The 16,629-nt window shown below is 38.4% G+C and overlaps 1 protein-coding gene across 6 annotated transcripts in view; it reads left to right on the forward strand.

Moving 5' to 3' along the window:
• The window catches only part of trappc9 (trafficking protein particle complex subunit 9), a 297,274-nt gene that overhangs the window by 168,216 nt on the left and 112,429 nt on the right, over positions 1-16,629 (forward strand). For 2 of the 6 annotated variants that reach the window (XM_070556145.1, XM_070556147.1), the window contains exon 17: positions 15,537-15,599. The exons of the other annotated variants lie outside the window; for them this stretch is intronic. In XM_070556145.1, the coding sequence (XP_070412246.1) occupies positions 15,537-15,599 (63 nt within the window). The remainder of the gene's footprint in view (positions 1-15,536; positions 15,600-16,629) is intronic. 6 annotated transcript variants of the gene reach the window in all.

Consider the following 16,629-nt stretch of genomic DNA (forward strand, 5'->3'; position numbering starts at 1 on the left):
AGCTCCATGTTGAGGTTTACGCTTTATATTTATGAAAATACATTTTTAGGCTAGCAATTGTAGCGCAAATTCTGTTCTCACAACCTTCTTGTAATTTGCTACAAAGTTCACTCTTAGGTGGTTTATGAAACAAAAAAAATGTCGTCTTGATATGAGCTCCCCCTTGTGTTTAATTTTAGGACATATTTTTGTCTACAGACACTAATGCAAATATTATTTTATTGTAAGTACAGTTTTACATTTATGACCCCAACAAAAATATAAAAAGAATTCTCACGTCACAGAGGCAACCTGGGAATATTTTGAGATTTCTGTACAAAAGCATAGATTTTTAATTAATTTTTAACTTTTTACCAGTTTTTCTGTATAGTTGGACAACAACGTAATTAATTTTTGTTAGAAAACTTTTTAGGTATACAGTAAATATAAGCCATTAACAACATTCCACACGTACCTATGGTGATCTGAGATTTTTCTCCTAATTATAGAAAGTAGCACTATTTTTTTATGAATATTTAAATTTTTGTTGTGACCTTTATAGTTATATTTCCTAATTTTTCTTCAAAAAAGCTTTGAGTCAACTGATTTAAAAACAACATCATATTATTCCGCATGTTAACACTGCCATGTGAGAATATTTTGGTAATTTTATGATGATAAATGTATTTTTCATGATTTTTTAAAACAATTGATCAGTAAGTCACAAAATGAAACTCATTGTTTTTGTTGAAAATCTATTAAATCTAAAGACATTATCAAGTCTTTATGTTATTTGTAATATTCTGTTGATGTATAGATGATTGTTTGATAATCTCACTCATTAAATCTTCACGTTCTTTAATAAGGAAACAGTGGAATTCCATTGTAATCACGATTGAGAAGTCAGCCATGCCTCTGAAAGATATGTGTATAGGCTTTGCAGGTTTAATGACGTATCTTGAGTGTTACTTTCATTGCGCCGGTTGAAGTGAGCTGACGGGACGCCGGCGGGAGAACGTGTTTTTGGGGCGGGACCGCGTGAGGACTGGCGAAGTTGAGGGCGGGGCGGGTGGGCGACTGGCGCTGGGGGCTTGGAACCCGTTGATAACTGCTTGCAGTTCTAGTTTATTATTAGGGTTCCAAGCCCAAAGGGCAGGGAACCCTATTGTTTTTCTACGGATTTTTCATTATTTATTATTTATTATTTATTATTATTATTCTTCTCCGCTGTGTCTGTATGGGCGCAAGAGCCTGAAATTGCAAGGAAAAATCTGACATGGCAGTCTGATAGAAAATCCTGACCGCTACTCAGATTCGAAAATTTGGACCCCGGGTCACCTAGGTGGCGCTATTGCAGAGGTCAACACGTTTCAGCTACTAGCTCCCAAACCGTAGGTCCTACAGTCAAAAACTTTATATGCACATGATCCTTGATTGATTCTCCATCTTTTTTGTATTGGCCACGCCCATTTCCGCCTAACTAGATTTTTTGCTAGATCGCAAAAAATGCAAAACTTAGTTTTAATCACCTATTCGACATTTTTCGTCGAATCAACTTCAAACTTCGTACATGTGATCTATGGACTAGGCTAAGTTGTTGTGATGAAGAAAAATGCAGAAATATTGAAAATTGGGCTAATGACACCATGTCAAAATCAGTGCGCTAGCTAGCACATGTGTTAATTGATGATATCTTCACCATTTCTCAAAATAAATTGATGAGACTCTAGAACCTTACAAAGTATGAGCGGTAAGTCCTATCTACCCCATTTTGTTTGGATTCACCAATAGGGGGCGCTAAAGAGTCAAAAAGTTTGTTTCAGCTAAACGGCTTGATGGATTTCCACAGAACTTGGCACATATGTTAATCGTCGGACCCTTAAGCTATATTTTGAAAATGATTAAAAAGTGGGCGTGGCTTATAGGCTTTAAAAATTTTCGCCCTTTTACTCATGAAAAATACATATTCTATACAGAAAATTACAATTCATATCAGTCATCGTGACATCTACAATCACAGAAAATTTTTTGAATTTTGTCCAATAGGTGGCGCTCTGGTACCCCAAAAATATTTTTGGCATGTTTCTCCCCATTTCTTTTGTAAAAAAACAAATGATCTATTCCAATGTGTTCTTTGAGTCAGTCAAATTTAGATGAGTAATTTAAAAAATGTTTTAAACTTATGCAAATTAGTAGAAATTTGCATAGTAAGTCCAACGTACTTTCGTTAACTCCTCCCGGCCGTCAAACTCAATCACATCAAAACTTTCCCTGACAAGAGAGGAGGAGCGGCTGACCAAAAGATGTGAAGGGATTTTCGATAATTTGCTTATTTTTTTAAATATGATTTTTTTAAATAATTTTTTGGGAATGAAAAAGTTTTTTTAGCGTAACTTCAAGAGATTTTGACATTTTTCAAAGCTGTTCATAACAGTCATACCTAAGGTCAATTCAAGTGTATGTCCTGGTTTTCAACTTGATTAAACAATAGGGGGCGCTATAACTGGGAAGAAATTATACTGCTGAACCGGCTAAATGGATCGGCACGAAACTTAGTGGCTGTCATCACTATAAAGTCTTAAGACTACATTATCAATATGGTAATGATTGATCAAAGTGGGCGTGGTTTATGATCATTTAAAATTTCAAATTTGAAAAATTTCCTAAAAATCACTATTTGCATGTAAGAGGCTAAGATTTCCAGATTGTGTTAAATGAATAGGCTAGAGCTTATGTCACGAAAGCCGCAGCTCCACAAAGAGGTTTGCGCTTTATATTTACGAAAATACGTTTTTAGGCTAGCAATTGTAGCGCAAATTCTGTTCTCACAATCTTCTTGTAATTTGCCACAAAGTTCACTCTTAGGTGGGTTATGAAACAAAAAAAAATGTCGTCTTGATTTGAGCTCCCCCTAGTGTTTAATTATAGGACATATTTTTGTCTACAGCCACTAATGCAAGTATTATTTTATTGTAAGTACAGTTTTACATTTATGACCCCAACAAAAATATAAGAAGAATTCTCACATCACAGAGGCAACCTGGGAATATTTTGAGATTTCTGTACAAAAGCGTATATTTTTAATGAATTTTTAACTTTTTACCAGTTTTTCTGTATATTTGGACAACAACGTAATTAATTTTTGTTAGAAAGCTTTTTAGGTATACAGTAAATATAAGCCATTTATAACATCCCACATGTACCTATGGTGATCTGAGATTTTTCTCCTAATTTTAGAAAGTAGCACTATTTTTTTATGAATATTTTTATTTTTGTTGTGACCTTTATAGTTATATTTCCCAATTTTTCTTCAAAAAAGCTTTGAGTCTACTGATTTAAAAACAACATCATATTATTCCGCATGTTAACACTGCCATGTGAGAATATTTTGGTAATTTTAGGATGATTTATGTATTTTTCATGATTTTTTAAAACATTTGTTCAGTAAGTCACAAAATGAAACTCATAGTTTTTGTTGAAAATCTTTTAAATCTAAAGACATTATCAAGTGTTTATGTTATTGGTAATATTCTGTTGATGTATAGATCATTGTTTGATAACCTCACTCATTAAATCTTCACGTTCTTTAATAAGGAAACAGTGGAATTCCATTGTAATCACGATTGAGGAGTCAGCCATGCCTCTGAAAGATATGTGTATAGGCTTTGCAGGTTTAATGACGTATCCTGAGTGTTACTTTCATTGCGCCGGTTGAAGTGAGCTGACGAACGCCGGCGGGAGAACGTGTTTTTGGGGCGGGACCGCGTGAGGACTGGCGAAGTGGAGGGCGGGGCCGGGTAGGCGACTGGCGCTGGGGGCTTGGAACCCGTTGATAACTGCTTGCAGTTCTAGTTTATTATTATTATTCTTCTCCGCTGTGTCTGTATGGGCGCAAGAGCCTGAAATTGCCAGGGAAAATCTGACATGGCAGTCTGATAGAAAATCCTGACCGCTACTCAGGTTTGAGAATTTGGACCCCGCGTCACCTAGGTGGCGCTATTGCGGAGGTCAACACGTTTTAGTTACTAGCTCCCAAACCGTAGGTCCTATAGTCAAAAACTTTATATGTCCATGATCCTTGGATGATTCTCCATCTTTTTTGTATTGGCCACGCCCATTTCCGCCTAACTAGATTTTTTGCTAGATCGCAAAAAATGCAAAACTTAGTTTTAATCACCTATTCGTCATTTTTCGTCGAATCAACTTCAAACTTTGTACATATGATCTATGGACTAAGATAAGTTGTTGTGATGCAGAAAAACGCAGAAATATTGAAAATTGGGCTAATGACAACATGTCAAAATCAGTGCGCTAGCTATCACATGTGCTAATTGATGATATCTTCACCATATCTCAAGATAAAGTGATGAGACTCTAGACCCTTATGAAGTATGAGCGGTAAGCCCTATCTTCCCCATTTTGTTCGGATTCACCAAAAGGGGGCGCTAAAGAGGCAAAAAGTTAGTTTGAGCTAAACGGCTTGATGGATTTCCACAGAACTTGGCACATATGTTAATCATCAGACCTTTAAGCTATATTTTGAAAATGATTAAAAAGTGGGCGTGGCTTATAGGCTTTAAAAATTTTCGCCCTTTAACTGATGAAAAATACATATTCTATACAGAAAGTTACAAATTTTATCAGTCATAGTGACATCTACAATCACAGATATAAATTTGAATTTTGTCCAATAGGTGGCGCTGTTGTACCCCAAAAAAGGTTTTGGCATGTCTCTCCTCAATGTTTTAGTAAAAAAACAAATGGGCTCATCCAGTATGTTCATTGAGTCAGTCAAATTTAGATGAGTATTTTAAAAAATAATTTAAACTTATGCTAATTAGTAGAAATTTGCATAGTAAGTCAAACGTACTTTCGTTAACTCCTCCCGGCCGTCAAACTCAATCACATCACAACTTTGCCTGACAAGAGGGGGGGAGCGGCTGACCAAAAGTTGTGAAGGGATTTTGGATAATTTGCTTATTTTTTTTAATATGATTTTTTTAAATAATTTTTTGGGAATGAAAAAGTTTTTTTAGCGTAACTTCAAAAGATTTTGACATTTTTCAAAGCTGTTCATAACACTCATACCTAAGGTCAATTCAAGTGTATGTCCTGGTTTTCAACTTGATTAAACAATAGGGGGCGCTATAACTGGGAAGAAATTATACTGCTCAACCAGCTAAATGGATCTGCACGAAACTTAGTGGTTGTCATCACTATAGAGTCTTAAGACTACATTATCAATATGGTAATGATTGATCAAAGTGGGCGTGGTTTACGATCATTTAAAATTTCAAATTTGAAAAATTTCCTAAAAATCACTATTTGCATGTAAGAGGCTAAGATTTCCAGATTGTGGTTACTGGATAGGCTAGAGCTTATGTCACGATAGCCGCAGCTCCACAAAGAGGTTTGCGCTTTATATTAACAAAAATACATTTTTACGCTAGCAAGTGTGGCACAAATTCTGTTCTCACAATCTTCTTGTAATTTACCACAAAGTTCACTCTTAGGTGGTTTATGAAACAAAAAAAATGTCGTCTTGATTTGAGCTCCCCCTAGTGTTCAATTATAGGACATATTTTTGTCTACAGCCACTAATGCAAATATTATTTTATTGTAAGAAAAGTTTTACATTTATGATCTTACAAAAATATGACCACAATACACACGTCACAGAGGCAATCTGGGAATATTTTGAGATTTTTGTACAAAAGCATTGATTTTTAATGAATTTTTTACTTTTTGCCAGTTATTTTGTATAGTTGGACAACAACGTAATTAATTTTTGTTAGAAAGCTTTTTAGGTATACAGTAAATATAAGCCATTTACAACATTCCACATGTACCTATGGTTATCTGAGATTTTTCTCCTAATTTTAGAAAGTAGCACTATTTTTTTATGAATATTTTAATTTTTGTTGTGACCTTTATAGTTATATTTCCCAATTTTTCTTTAAAAAAGCTTTGAGTCTACTGATTTAAAAACAACATCATATTATTCCGCATGTTACCACTGCCATGTGAGAATATTTTGGTAATTTTAGGATGAGTTGTGTATTTTTCATGATTTTTTTAAACATTTGGTCAGCAAGTCACAAAATGAAACTCATTGTTTTTGTTGAAAATCTATTAAATCTAAACACATTATAAAGTATTTATGTTATTTGTAACATTCTGTTGATGTATAGATTATTGTTTAATAATCTCACTCATTAAATCTTCACGTTCTTTAATAAGGAAACAGTGGAATTCCATTGTAATCACGATTGAGAAGTCAGCCATGCCTCTGAAAGATATGTGTATAGGCTTAGCCGGTTTAATGACGTATCCTGAGTGTTAGTTTCATTGCGCCGGTTGAAGTGAGCTGACGGGACGCCGGCGGGAGAACGTGTTTTTGGGGCGGGACCGCGTGAGGACTGGCGAAGTTGAGGGCGGGGCGGGTGGGCGACTGGCGCTGGTGGCTTGGAACCCGTTGATAACTGCTTGCAGTTCTAGTTAGGGTTCCAAGCCCAAAGGGCAGGGAACCCTATTGTTTTTCTACGGATTTTTCATTATTTATTATTTATTATTTATTATTATTATTCTTCTCCGCTGTGTCTGTATGGGCGCAAGAGCCTGAAATTGCCAGGGAAAATCTGACATGGCAGTCTGATAGAAAATCCTGACCGCTACTCAGATTCGAAAATTTGGACCCCGCGTCACCTAGGTGGCGCTATTGCGGAGGTCAACACGTTTTAGCTACTAGCTCCCAAACCGTAGGTCCTATAGTCAAAAACTTTATATGTCCATGATCCTTGGATGATTCTCCATCTTTTTTGTATTGGCCACGCCCATTTCCGCCTAACTAGATTTTTTGCTAGATCGCAAAAAACGCAAAACTTACTTTTAATCACCTATTCATCATTTTTTGTCGAATCAACTTCAAACTTCGTACATGTGATCTATGGACTAAGCTAAGTTGTTGTGATGAAGAAAAATGCAGAAATATTGAAAATTGGGCTAATGACACCATGTCAAAATCAGCGCGCTAGCTAGCACATGTGGTAATTGATGATATCTTCACCATTTCTCAAGATAAACTGATGAGACTCTAGACCCTTATGAAGTATGAGCGGTAAGCCCTATCTACCCCATTTTGTTTGGATTCACCAATAGGGGGCGCTAAAGAGTCAAAAAGTTTGTTTGAGCTAAACGGCTTGATGGATTTCCCCAGAACTTGGCACATATGTTAGTCATCGGACCCTTAAGCTATATTTTGAAAATGATTAAAAAGTGGGCGTGGCTTATAGGCTTTAAAAATTTTCGCCCTTTTACTCATGAAAAATACATATTCTATACAGAAAATTACAATTCATATCAGTCATAGTGACATCTACAATCACAGAAAATTTTTTGAATTTTGTCCAATAGGTGGCGCTGTGGTACCCCAAAAATATTTTTGGCATGTTTCTCCCCATTTCTTTTGTAAAAAAACAAATGATCTCATCCAGTGTGTTCATTGAGTCAGTCAAATTTAGATGAGTATTTTAAAAAATGTTTTAAACTTATGCAAATTAGTAGAAATTTGCATAGTAAGTCCAACGTACTTTCGTTAACTCCTCCCGGCCGTCAAACTCAATCACATCACAACTTTCCCTGACAAGAGAGGAGGAGCGGCTGACCAAAAGATGTGAAGGGATTTTGGATAATTTGCTTATTTTTTTTAATATGATTTTTTTAAATAATTTTTTGGGAATGAAAAAGTTTTTTTAGCATAACTTCAAAAGATTTTGACATTTTTCAAAGCTGTTCATAACAGTCATACCTAAGGTCAATTCAAGTGTATGTCCTGGTTTTCAACTTGATTAAACAATAGGGGGCGCTATAACTGGGAAGCAATTATACTGCTTAACCGGCTAAATGGATCTGCACGAAACTTAGTGGTTGTCATCACTATAGAGGCTTAAGACTACATTATCAATATGGTAATGATTGATCAAAGTGGGCGTGGTTTATGATCATGTAAAATTTCAAATTTGAAAAATTTCCTAAAAATCACTATTTGCATGTAAGAGGCTAAGATTTCCAGATTGTGTTAACTGGATAGGCTAGAGCTTATGTCACGAAAGCCGCAGCTCCACAAAGAGGTTTGCGCTTTATATTTACAAAAATACATTTTTAGGCTAGCAATTGTAGCGCAAATTCTGTTCTCATAATCTTCTGGTAATTTGTCACAAAGTTCACTCTTAGGTGGTTTATGAAATAAAAAAAATGTCGTCTTGATTTGAGCTCCCCCTAGTGTTTAATTATAGGACATATTTTTTTCTACAGCCACTAATTCAAATATTATTTTATTGTAAGTACAGTTTTACATTTATGACCCCAACAAAAATATAAGAAGAATTCTCACATCACAGAGGCAAGCTAGGAATATTTTGAGATTTCTGTACAAAAACATAGATTTTTAATGAATTTTTAACTTTTTACCAGTTTTTCTGTATAGTTGGACAACAACGTAATTAATTTTTGTTAGAAAGCTTTTTAGGTATACAGTAAATATAAGCCATTTACAACATTCCACATGTACCTATGGTGATCTGAGATTTTTCTCCTAATTTTAGAAAGTAGCACTATTCTTTTATGAATATTTTAATTTTTGTTGTGACCTTTATAGTTATATTTCCCAATTTTTCTTCAAAAAAGCTTTGAGTCTACTGATTTAAAAACAACATCATATTATTCCGCATGTTAACACTGCCATGTGAGAATATTTTGGTAATTTTATGATGATTTATGTATTTTTCATGATTTTTTAAAACATTTGGTCAGTAAGTCCCAAAATGAAACTCGTAGTTTTTGTTGAAAATCTTTTAAATCTAAAGACATTATCAAGTATTGATGTTATTTGTAATATTCTGTTGATGTATAGATCATTGTTTGATAATCTCACTCATTAAATCTTCACGTTCTTTAATAAGCAAACAGTGGAATTCCATTGTAATCACGATAGAGAAGTCAGCCATGCCTCTGAAAGATATGTGTATAGAGCTCCGGGAGTTGACGTCACTTCTCCCGGCATGCAACAGTTCAAATCAAAACGGCGCCATTTTGGCATGCAGAAGCCGGCAGCTGGACTATATGTTATTGTCAGAAAACTCAATCAAACGGGAAATATGGTAGATTCCTGTTGTGCCCCAGGATGCAGAACAGACGCGGACGACATAAGGAATGAGCCATCTACAGGATTCCCCAGGATCCGGAGCGCCACAAACGTTGGATCATTGTAATAAAACGCGCTAGTGACCGGGCGAAAATGAAGCTGTGGGATCCCGAGAGTAAAGGATTTTGCTTAAGCAGCGACCGCTTCATATCAGGTACTTAAACCAACGTTTCCTCAACTGTGTATGGTATTTATTTTAAATGCTTTTAATATGATTCTTAGTGGGCTTCCTAAACTTATTTTGGCGTGGCTTTTTCTGTCTTATTACTCATAGCAACAAGTAAACATCACGTAAAACGTTGCCTCGTTAGTTCTGCGTGCTGCCGTTTACGTGTTTTATGATCACAGCAATTAACCGGCTAAGCTGTATTTCATTTTTAAGCAATGGTTGATCAGATCACACATAAAAAGCACTTTGGATTGCTATTATCTGTCTCACCGAGACTACTTACGTGTAAATCTGTTATTTGTCCATCCATCCATTTTCATCCGCGTATCCGGAGTCGGGTTGCGGGGGCAGTAGCATGACTTCCCTCTCCCCAGCCGCCGGAGCACCGCGGTGCCGGACCCAGTTCCTCCGGGTAAATCCCAAGGGGTTCCCCGGTCGGTCCGGTGTTGTGCCGGTATGAAGTCTGCTCTGACAGCTTCTGGCGTCGGAGCGGGCAGTAGAGTCGAGAGTCCCAGACCTTCTCCCCAGCTCCTCCGGCCGGGGGAATCCCAAGGGGTTCCCCGGTCGGTCCGGTGTTGTGCCGGTATGAAGTCTGCTCTGACAGCTTCTGGCGTCGGAGCGGGCAGTAGAGTCGAGAGTCCCAGACCTTCTCCCCAGCTCCTCCGGCCGGGGGAATCCCAAGGGGTTCCCCGGTCAGGTCCGGTGTTGTGCCGGTAAGAAGGCGGCTCCGACAGCTTCTGGCGTTTTTAAAAAGTATCCCAGGGGCACGGTAAGGGTCGGAGATGTTTAGTCTATTTAATTTCTGACTATATAAAACGATTTCTTCTGTTTTAAAGTGTGAAGTAAACTCCGACGAAGTAAAATCCAAGCGGATCCCGTTCATGTTCGTGGTTACATCCGTGTTTGTTTACCTTTTTTTGCATGCCAAAATTGCGTCCACTAACTGAGAGTCACGTGGGGTCCGGAGCTCTATAGGCTTTGCAGGTTTAATGACGTATCCTGAGTGTTACTTTCATTGCGCCGGTTGAAGTGAGCTGACGGGACGCCGGCGGGAGAAGGTGTTTTTGGGGCGGGACCGCGTGAGGACTGGCGAAGTTGAGGGCGGGGCCGGGTGGGCGACTGGCGCTGGTGGCTTGGAACCCGTTGATAACTGCTTGCAGTTCTAGTTATTATTATTCTTCTCCGCTGTGTCTGTATGGGCGCAAGAGCCTGAAATTGCCAGGGAAAATCTGACATGGCAGTCTGATAGAAAATCCTGACCGCTACTCAGATTCGAAAATTTGGACCCCGCGTCACCTAGGTGGCGCTATTGCGGAGGTCAACACGTTTTAGCTACTAGCTCCCAAACCGTAGGTCCTATAGTCAAAAACTTTATATGTCCATGATCCTTGGATGATTCTCCATCTTTTTTGTATTGGCCACGCCCATTTCCGCCTAACTAGATTTTTTGCTAGATCGCAAAAAACGCAAAACTTACTTTTAATCACCTATTCATCATTTTTTGTCGAATCAACTTCAAACTTCGTACATGTGATCTATGGACTAAGCTAAGTTGTTGTGATGAAGAAAAATGCAGAAATATTGAAAATTGGGCTAATGACACCATGTCAAAATCAGCGCGCTAGCTAGCACATGTGGTAATTGATGATATCTTCACCATTTCTCAAGATAAACTGATGAGACTCTAGACCCTTATGAAGTATGAGCGGTAAGCCCTATCTACCCCATTTTGTTTGGATTCACCAATAGGGGGCGCTAAAGAGTCAAAAAGTTTGTTTGAGCTAAACGGCTTGATGGATTTCCCCAGAACTTGGCACATATGTTAGTCATCGGACCCTTAAGCTACATTTTGAAAATGATTAAAAAGTGGGCGTGGCTTATAGGCTTTAAAATTTTTCGCCCTTTTACTCATGAAAAATATATATTCTAAACAGAAAATTACAATTCTTATCAGTCATAGTGACATCTACAATCACAGAAAATTTGTTGAATTTGGTCCAATAGGTGGCGCTGTGGTACCCCAAAAATATTTTTGGCATGTTTCTCCCCATTTCTTACGTAAAAAAACAAATAATCTCATCCAGTGTGTTCATTGAGTCAGTCAAATTTAGATGAGTATTTTAAAAAATGTTTTAAACTTATGCAAATTAGCAGAAATGTGCATAGTAAGTCCAACGTACTTTCGTTAACTCCTCCCAGCCGTCAAACTCAATCACATCACAACTTTCCCTGACAAGAGAGGAGGAGCGGCTGACCAAAAGATGTGAAGGGATTTTGGATAATTTGCTTATTTTTTTTATTATGATTTTTTTAAAGCATTTTTTGGGAATGAAAAAGTTTTTTTAGCGTAACTTCAAAAGATTTTGACATTTTTCAAAGGTGTTCATAACAGTCAAACCTAAGGTCAATTCAAGTGTATGTCTTGATTTTCACCTTGATTAAACAATAGGGGGCGCTATAAATAGCAATACATTATACTGCTGACCTGGTTAAATGGATCTGCACGAAACTTAGTGGTTGTCATCATTGTAGAGTCTTAAGACTACATTATCAATATGGTAATGATTGATCAATGTGGGCGTGGTTTATGATCATTTAAAATTTCAAATTTGAAAAATTTCCTAAAAATCATTATTTTCATGTAAGAAGCTACGTTTTCCAGATTATGTTAACTGGATAGCCATGAGCTTAGATATTGAAAACCGCAGCTCCACGAAGATGTTTGCGCTTTAAATTTACAAAAATACATTTTTAGGCTAGCAATTGTAGCGCAAATTCTGTTTTCACAATCTTCTTGACATTTGCCATAAAGTTCACTCTTAGGTGGTTTATGAAACAAAAAAAAATGTCGTCTTGATTTGAGCTCCCCCTTGTGTTTAATTATAGGACATATTTTTGTCTACAGCAACTAACGCAAATATTATTTTATTGTAGGTACAATTTTACATTTATGACCCCAACAAAAATATAAAAAGAATTCTCACATCACAGAGGCAATCTCGGAATATTTTGAGATTTTTGTACGAAAGCATTGATTTTTAATGATTTTTTAACTTTTTGCCAGTTTTTCTGTATAGTTGGACAACAACGTAATTAATTTTTGTTAGAAAGTTTTTTAGGTATACAGTAAATATAAACCAATTACAACATTCAACATGTACCTATGGTGATCTGAGATTTTTCTATAAATTTTAGAAAGTAGCACTATTTTTTTATGAATATTTTAATTTTGACTGTGACCCTTACAGTTATATTTACTGATTTTTCTTCAAAAAAGCTTTGAGTCTACTGATTTAAAAACAACATCATATTATTCCAGATGTCAACACTGCCATGTGAGAATATTTTGGTAATTTTATGATGAGTTATGTATTTTTCATGATTTTTTGAAACATTTGGTCAGTAAGTCACAAAATGAAACTCATTGTTTTTGTTGAAAATCAATTAAATCTAAAGACATTATCAAGTATTTATGTTGTTTGTAATATTCTGTTGATGTATAGATTATTGTTTGATAATCTCACTCATTAAATCTTCACGTTCTTTAATAAGGAAACAGTGGAATTCCATTGTAATCACGATTGAGAAGTCAGCCATGCCTCTGAAAGATGTGTATAGGATTTGCAGGTTTAATGACGTATCCTGAGTGTTACTTTCATTGCGCCGGTTGAAGTGAGCTGACGGGACGCCGGCGGGAGAACGTGTTTTTGGGGCGGGACCGCGTGAGGACTGGCGAAGTTGAGGGCGGGGCGGGTGGGCGACTGGCGCTGGTGGCTTGGAACCCGTTGATAACTGCTTGCAGTTCTAGTTGTATTTTGATTTTGTAATAAACCTTTTTTGAAAAAGAAACATAATCCTGATTCTTTCAGGTTTTCTCTAAAGCTTCACGTTTGGAGCCCTGACCATAATTGCACAGAGGTAAGCATGTCGAAGATCGGTCTCTGAATTATCAGGACTTACTTTACAGTTTATAACAGAATAATATAAAGAAACCTTAAGATAAGGGAAGTTTTAACTTCTCTCCCCTTGCGGGTAACGAGTTGTCTTAAGGGCGATAAAAGCAAAATATTCGAGGTTATTTTGGCTCTGATTGCAGGTTGAAAAAGTCTCTAATCAGCTGGAAGGTTGGATTAATAAATAAATTGATAAACTTATGTTAGCCTGATCAACTAGCATAAATCATTTTATAGTTACCAACCTCCCACATAAGCTGTTAGGGGCGCAATTAATTCCGGGTAGCCCAAACAATTGCTGAGAGGCTTGGCTTGCCTCCAGACTTCTCTCTAGTATCTTAACCAAAAGGTAACGAGTTTAAAAGAAGTGTAGCACTCTGGGGCTGGCTATTCGTGCAAGTCATTTCACCTTTAAAATAAAAGACAAGATTCTAATTAGATAGTCCAAACCCGGGTCTGGTACGATTATACTCGTCGATACACCCCCGAACCCTGATGGATGCACCGTCTCATAAGTTCTAACGGAACTGGGTTTTAAAGGAACCGGTAAATGGGACGGGCACGCGACATGGCGCCTGCAACGTGGGGCTAATCGGCGAAGGTTTAAATATTAGATACCGGACTATTCGACGTAGAACTATGTCTTTTAGGCTGATAAAAGCTTACGCACAATGGACCTGATAAGCTTATAACCTTGGAGCGAAAACCGCACCAATTTCTCGAAAAGGAAAGAAATTTGGGAGAACGGACGATTAACTCAAAGAGGTATAAAGAAATCACGGCTTTCCGACGTAAGAAAAGCCAAGGATAAAAGCTAGGCAAAAAATAAAAAGGAATAAAGAGTAAGAATAAAGAATAAGACGTGAAAACGAATAAAAATAAAATAAATAATAAAAAAGAGAAACTTTCAACCAGCCATGGCAGATAGATCTTTAACGGTAAAACCGGAAAATGTTCTCCTTAATGTGAGATTTGTCACCGGAGAAATAGCGACATTTGAAGGTGAACCACAAAGCGTTTTGGCAGTATCCTGTAACCGGAGTTTTCATAACAAGGCCGGAACGGCTCAAGCCGCAGCGGAGCGCTGTCCGAATGCTGAAACTCAAGTAAAGAATAATCATGTATTTCCGTTAGTGGGTGATTTGGTGATTCTAGCAGAACAACAAAATGATCCTGTTTTTAATCAGATAGCGTGGTGTTGTTGGGAAAATCCAGCGAAACTCCCCACGGGCGAGCAGTATGAGATCCTTCTGGGATTGCTTGAGCAAATACCAACTGGATCGGAACCTTTAGTTCTCACTCCATTTGGAGTCGGGCAGTACCGATGTGATCAGGGAGCGATGTACTCTGCTATGGCGGAGTTCGTGGTTCAACGGGCTAATAGTAGAACAATTTACTTCTTATCTAGAAGCAAAAATGAGGCAATTCAAATGAGACAGGCGTTATGTAACCGACTGGGGATCACGGAGCTCCAAGCGGAAATGTACCGGAGACGAGCTGCAGTTGAAATGTCGGACTCCTGGGATGAAGCCCAATCGGTTCCGACCGCGCCCCCTTTGTATCCAGCGCTCCGCGGGGAATTCCCTGTGAGCCCCGGTTCCGAGAGCGGATTTCCTCCACCCCCACCGAACCCGCCTGACGCGGTTCGGCCGGCACAGTGGAACCCGTTTCTACATGTACAAACCCCAGGTGTGTCGGATAACTGAAGCATATGGCGCAGGTTTGGTGATTTATTCCGAAGCCTCCAGCAGGCTAGGAGACATCCCGGTCGTAATTTTAGTGGATAAGTCAGCCTTGCCGCGAGTAGAGAAGAAAGTCAAACATTGGTTTGAGGCCAGAGACAGAAGCAGCGAGAGTGAGGCTGAATCGGAGGAAGAACAGGGTTCCCAAGTGGTGGTGCGTGGCACACCCAAAGGGACGCTCAGGTCAGAATGCGAATCCCATCAAAAATGCAGCACTCGGATCCCTGGAGGCAAAACACCTGAAAAAGTGAGTTGGTTATCCCCAGTTACAGCCCATGAGCAAGGTGAGAACAGAGAAAATGTAGAGCAGCAACCCCAGAGAGCAGAAAGAGCAGTTAGGACGATAAAAAATCACATCCTGACTAACCTGAGCTCCCGATGGGATACCCCGGAGGGAGTTTCAGAACTAAATGTGATCCTTAATATGACGAAACTGAAAAGAACTGAGAAAAAAAAAAAAAACTAACCCGGAACACGTCTCTGTGTTACAGAAAGGTGAAAGAATTTGGGTCAAAAGAGGACCGGTTCGAAAAGGAGATTGCATTAAGCATAACGTAAGTGGTCCCTTTATAATAAAAGACGTAACTGGGAACGTGGTTTTAACTGACACTGGTTTGCGTGTTCACCCTCATCAAGTTATAAAATAACTCTGAAAAATAAAAGTAATTAATTGAAAAAATAAATAAATAAATAAATGATTTTTTTTAATTAATTACTTGATTAAAGGTCATGGCTGGGCCAAAATCTAGTGAAGAAATGACTTGTAAGATCTCAGGTGCTACGGGCCTAATTTTGCTAACGAAGGGGAATTCTGTTAGAGATTGTAAAGTGGCTATGTTTCCGGGCTTCATAGAATCTGCAAATGCGTATCATTACGCGCAATGGGGAGGCTTGAAGCCGGGAACATGCGTGACATGCGGATCTCTGTGCACCCTAATTAAATGGTCGGGGCTCCGGGAGCAGAAGCCCACTCACCTGGAGAGAGGAACAGACTTGCATACAGGTGCAGTGGAGCTGTCTGCTCCCATTAAAATATGTTTTTGCGGGACCTGCTTGAGGAATAATCCAGGCATCATCTCCTGGCAGGTCTGTGAATGCACCCACAGAGGTGAAATCAAAGATGGGTGCTGTTTCACGAAGAATGGTGTTTTGACTACCTGCTTACCGACAAGCCAGCCAAGTATGTTTTTTGTAGGAGAGCTGCTCAGGAATCCTAGCCTGGTGAAGCCGGTTAGAGATTTATGGGTGGAAGCTTATCCATTTGTGTTCAAGCTCAAGACCAGAGAAAAAGGACTGGAAGAGCTTCAGGCTCGGTCCAAATTTGAGTCTATTAAGAGCTTGATATTAGGACAACAATTTGGTACGCTGGCTGATGCATGGGAAACAGGTACACAGATTGGGGTAACTCAAGAGTATAAAGACGACAGATGGGGAACTTATCTGTCAGGGACTCTGGACTGGCATACAGGATTGTCTGTTCAGGAGCCCCCAGGGATGCGTAAGCGTGTTACATCATACCTGGTTGAGCTGAAGAGTCTTGGACCAGGGGCGGAGCGTAAGTTCATGCCTTATCAGTTAACTTTG

This window comes from Nothobranchius furzeri, chromosome 11 (genome assembly GCF_043380555.1).
Source record: "Nothobranchius furzeri strain GRZ-AD chromosome 11, NfurGRZ-RIMD1, whole genome shotgun sequence".
NCBI lineage: Eukaryota > Metazoa > Chordata > Actinopteri > Cyprinodontiformes > Nothobranchiidae > Nothobranchius > Nothobranchius furzeri.